This window comes from Crocodylus siamensis, chromosome 8 (genome assembly GCF_052110815.1).
Source record: "Crocodylus siamensis isolate JL-2025a chromosome 8, ASM5211081v1, whole genome shotgun sequence".
NCBI classification, from domain to species: Eukaryota; Metazoa; Chordata; order Crocodylia; family Crocodylidae; genus Crocodylus; species Crocodylus siamensis.
The window spans coordinates 58239321-58243418 of NC_143402.1; the positions used below are offsets into that span (position 1 = coordinate 58239321).

The 4098-nt window shown below is 55.9% G+C and overlaps 1 protein-coding gene across 1 annotated transcript; it reads left to right on the forward strand.

The window, feature by feature from the left end:
* Positions 1 to 1368: 1368 nt before the first annotated feature.
* On the forward strand, positions 1369 to 3538 carry LOC149858791 (microtubule-associated protein 1 light chain 3 gamma-like). The gene is made up of 4 exons (XM_090060180.1): positions 1369 to 1420; positions 1514 to 1569; positions 2037 to 2143; positions 3358 to 3538. Exons 1-4 carry the CDS (start codon positions 1369 to 1371, stop codon positions 3536 to 3538), a joined length of 396 nt encoding a protein of 131 aa, XP_089916306.1.
* The last annotated feature ends 560 nt before the right edge of the window (positions 3539 to 4098 follow it).

Sequence of the window (4098 nt, forward strand, 5' to 3'; positions counted from 1 at the left end):
TGGCAGTGTGCAGTGGAGGGTGCACCCTGGTTCAAATGCAGATAGGACTCCCTATGAGAGCCTCATAGTTAGCTTCCCACTGGCCATTTTCCAGTGGGAGGATCTCGGCTACGTGCGGGCTTTATGGAAATGGGGGACTCCCTCCCTAGCTTGCTCCTGCAGCCATTGGATGAAGGCAAGCAAGACTTGGGGGTATCCGAACTCCAAGCCTCAAGGCTTGGGCCTGCACGTAGGATGCCTGCTGATGGATTTGGAAGTATCTGGTGAAGGATACTTGCCAGTTGCAGTGCTACATGTGGTGTCTGAATGATTGAGCTTAGCTTAATCAAAAGGATTCAGAACTTATCTGGCTAATTTGACTTGGAACACACAAAATTTTCCAAAATAGAAAAGAGAAAAAATTTGTTCCTCATCTCTGGAGGTCTGTTTCTCTGCTGGCCTCATCAGGCTGCCCCTGCTGCTCCAGGCTTTACAGCAGCAGTCCCCATGTGGCAGACTCCCCGTCTCCACTCTCTGGGGCTTCACACCAGCAGCATTGTGCACTCCAGCAGGCTGGAAGCTCACACAGGCACCTGTGTTTCCTGCTCCCCTCTCTCCTATCTCCTCCCTCTAGAAACAGCTGGAGTTCTCCAGGAACCATCCCAAGAGCAGAGAGCAAGGAGCCAGACCACATCCAGCCCCTCTTCCATCCAGTCATTAACCTTTCCCCCATGAACTAAACCCATTCAAAAACACTTTCAATGCGGAACATCCAAGCAAACAAGACAGCTGCAATCTCACCCTGCAAGGCATTAAGGGACAGGCCTGAGGACCTACCAAAGGGTTGTGGCAGAGCTCAAACCCAGGCAGCCTGTGGAAGGTCACAAAGCCTCAACCACCAAGCCAATCCCTCCCAGCTCTGCCTGGGAGCTGAGACATGTCAGGCTCTGAGGCCCAGTCTCCACCAGGGATTTACCTTGAATCCAGTCATCAGCTCAGCTGCCCTGATGCAGACTCCTCAGCCTAGACAGCCAGGTCCTTCCTGCTGGGGCAGCTGAACTCAGCTGGAACTGGGGTCTTTGCCCTGGCACACAGAGACAAACCCAGAACTTCAGTCCATCTCCCCTGGGAGGCCCAAACACAGCCCCCAGACCCTGCTGTGCCCTCTTGCAGGCACTGGGAAAACCAGATGCCCCAGTGCCAGCTTTGCCCTGCATTGACCTATGCTGAGAGTTTGGGTTCCAGGACATGGGGCTGGCTCCTCCCCCATCCTGAGCCTGTGTGTGGGACAAGCCTATATCAGGGGCTCAGCTGGGCTTTGCAGCCTTGACCAGCTCAGTGGATTTGTAGGGTGAGGCCTGGGTTGCTTCAGGCTGCCCACCTGGGATGATGCCGCATCGGCAGAGTAGCTGTCCCCCCTTCAAGAGGAGGAAGAGTCTGGGTGGGTTCTGGGGACAGCATGGCGTGGGGCAGGAGAGGTGTCTGGGGGGCTGCAACAGGCTGTGCTCACAGGGGTCTGTTTCTCTCATTGCAGCCACGAGGATGCGGGAAGTGTTGGAAATCCGTGCCAGGCACCCCACCAAGATCCCGGTAAGAGCCCTGCTCTTCCTGGCTACCCTGAAGCTGGTCCCCTTCCTGCACACTCCTGGTAACCCCAGGACAAGAACTGGCCTGAGCCTCTATGCACAGGTCCCCCCTCCCTGCTGTTAAGTAGGGGAGCCTGCATTGCCCCTAGCCCAGCTCTGTGGCCCTTCCAGCACCCAAGATCCTAGCTGTGGGGTTGCATCCACTCTTAGCCTGGCCCTTGCCTAAAGATGTTTAGCATGATAGTGGTTCAGTAGGGGCTTGGGGCTGGTATGGGTTGTGCAGTGTCTAACTCACTACAAAGTCCCAGCTTCTAGACTGCTGTAACTGCAGAAGCCTGCGTGCATGTACAAGCTCCCAGTGGGGCAGAAGGAGCTGAGACCGTGCCCCACCCCTACTGCCCCATGGCTCAGACAGGAATGACCCACCTGAGCCCAGTGCCTGCCCTGACCTGCTTCTTCTCCCTGTGCCAGGTGGTAGTGGAGCGGTACCAGAAAGAAAAGCACTTGCCACTCCTGGATTGCACCAAGTTCCTGGTTTCCCAGGACCTGTCCCTATCCCAGTTCTTGGTCACCCTGCGGTAAGGAGTGAGCTACACTGGGTGGGGGCTGGGAAAGCAGAGCCTGGCATGAGTGCTGTTGGCCTCATTCACAAGCCAAAAGCTCCCCTGGCTGGGGCTTGTGCAGTTCACCAGTGAGGCACAGGTGTGCTCATGCTGCCTACTCTGGAACCTGCAACCAGGCTCATGCTGCACCATGCCCCTCACAGGGCTTTGCACTTCACACCTTCCCAGCTGCCTCCCTACCTCTGAAGCCTGCAGTGGCTCCTACAAACTCACATGCTGCCTAGCTCTGGCTTCTCCCCTGCCTGCCATGTGAATGAGGGAGCCCAGACAGGCTGATTAGAGGCAGGCAATTAGCAGTGATGCAAACAAGCTGTTTGGTGGCAACAGCAGAGGCTCTGCCTGGTAATTAGCAGCATTACACCTTATCAAAGGAGCCCTCTCTCCAGGAACACTCGGCTCTTATTAGACCTGTATCCCAGCCCTTTGGTCCCCAACCAGCACTGCTATCTGATCTCTTAATTCACCTAGGTCTTGGAGGTCACCCTCATCATGTGGAAGGGGCACTTCCCAGAGCAGCTCCTGGGGGGCAGGAAGAGAAGGGGTTTGATGGGGAGTGAATGCCAAGCAAGGGTGAGAACTATGCCCTGTCCCTCTGCTTTTAGTGACAGCCAGGCTGATAAAGCTGTTGAGGCAGGGGCACAGCTCCTGGAGGGCTGCAAGCCCTCTGTGTGCTCACCTGAGGGAACAGACCATAGCTCCCTTGTGGGGCAGGAGCTTCCGGCACTGGGAGCTGGTGCAGGATCCAAGAAACTGGGGTTCTCTGTTCTGCTTTGCTCCTGACCATGCAACCTCTAGTGTGCCCCTTGGTCCCCATGTATTTTTGGGGGTGCTCTTCCCAGCCTCCAATGCTTTCAGCCCTCCAGCTTGAGCTGCCAGAGCCTTGTGAAAGCTGGAAAGTGCCCAGCACCCTTTGGGGGGGTGCTGGACAGAGATGAACAGCCCCTTTCTTCCCCCCCCCCAATTGTGCTGAGACTAGAAGTCTAGCCATGGCCTTGGCTGCTCCCCAGAGCAGAGCAGGCTGCACTGCTGTAGTACCCATGTGTAGTTCATGGTCAAGTCATGCCTTGGCAGTGAGGGGGGTGCATTATGACTGGCGGTCCCCCATTCCCAGTTGCCAGGGGACTCCAGGCCTCTCCTCTCACAGGGTGGCCACCTTCTCTTCCCAACAGCACCCGCATGTCCCTGACTTCCACCCAGGCCTTCTACCTGCTGGTGAACAACCGTGGCCTGCCCAGCCTGAGCACAACGCTGGGAGAGGTATACCGTGACAGCCGGGATGATGATGGCTTCCTCTACATGACCTATGCCTCCCAGGACATGTTTGGTGCCCCTGTGGCGGTGCAGCCCTAAACTTACTTGCTGCCCCTGGGGACAGCCTTGCCCTGGGATTACAAACCATTTGTGGAGGGAGGGAGGGGGGTGGGGACACTTAAACTGTGGCACGAGCTCAGTAGCTGCCTGGGTTTGCTTCTCTGCCAGGGCTCAAGTCTCTGTGGAAGCTTGTTTGTAAGGGGAGTCTGAGACGCTGGACTGCTCTGTCCCTCTGAATGGTCTACCATGGCCCTGTTGAAGGGGTTGTCCCCTTCCTCTCTGTCCTCCTGCTGCTCGGGAAACTTCCTACTGTTTTTCTCCTTCTTTTTAACGTGTCTGTTCCTACAAGAGGCTTTGTATGAAGGCTCCTCAGAGCCAAGCATCTATTCTTACTGTTCTTTTTAAGCCTTGAACTCCTGAGATTAATGGCTTGGAATAAAAAAAATAAAAATACTCCATGGTTGGTTCTACTCCTTCATTGTCACTTGCCCATCTACCTCTCCCATCTCCAGGCAAGAGCTCTGCCTGGCTAGGGCAGCACACCTCTTGGGAGGGACTGAGAGCTTCTGGCAGCTAATGGGGGCAGCAGTGAGTGGGGG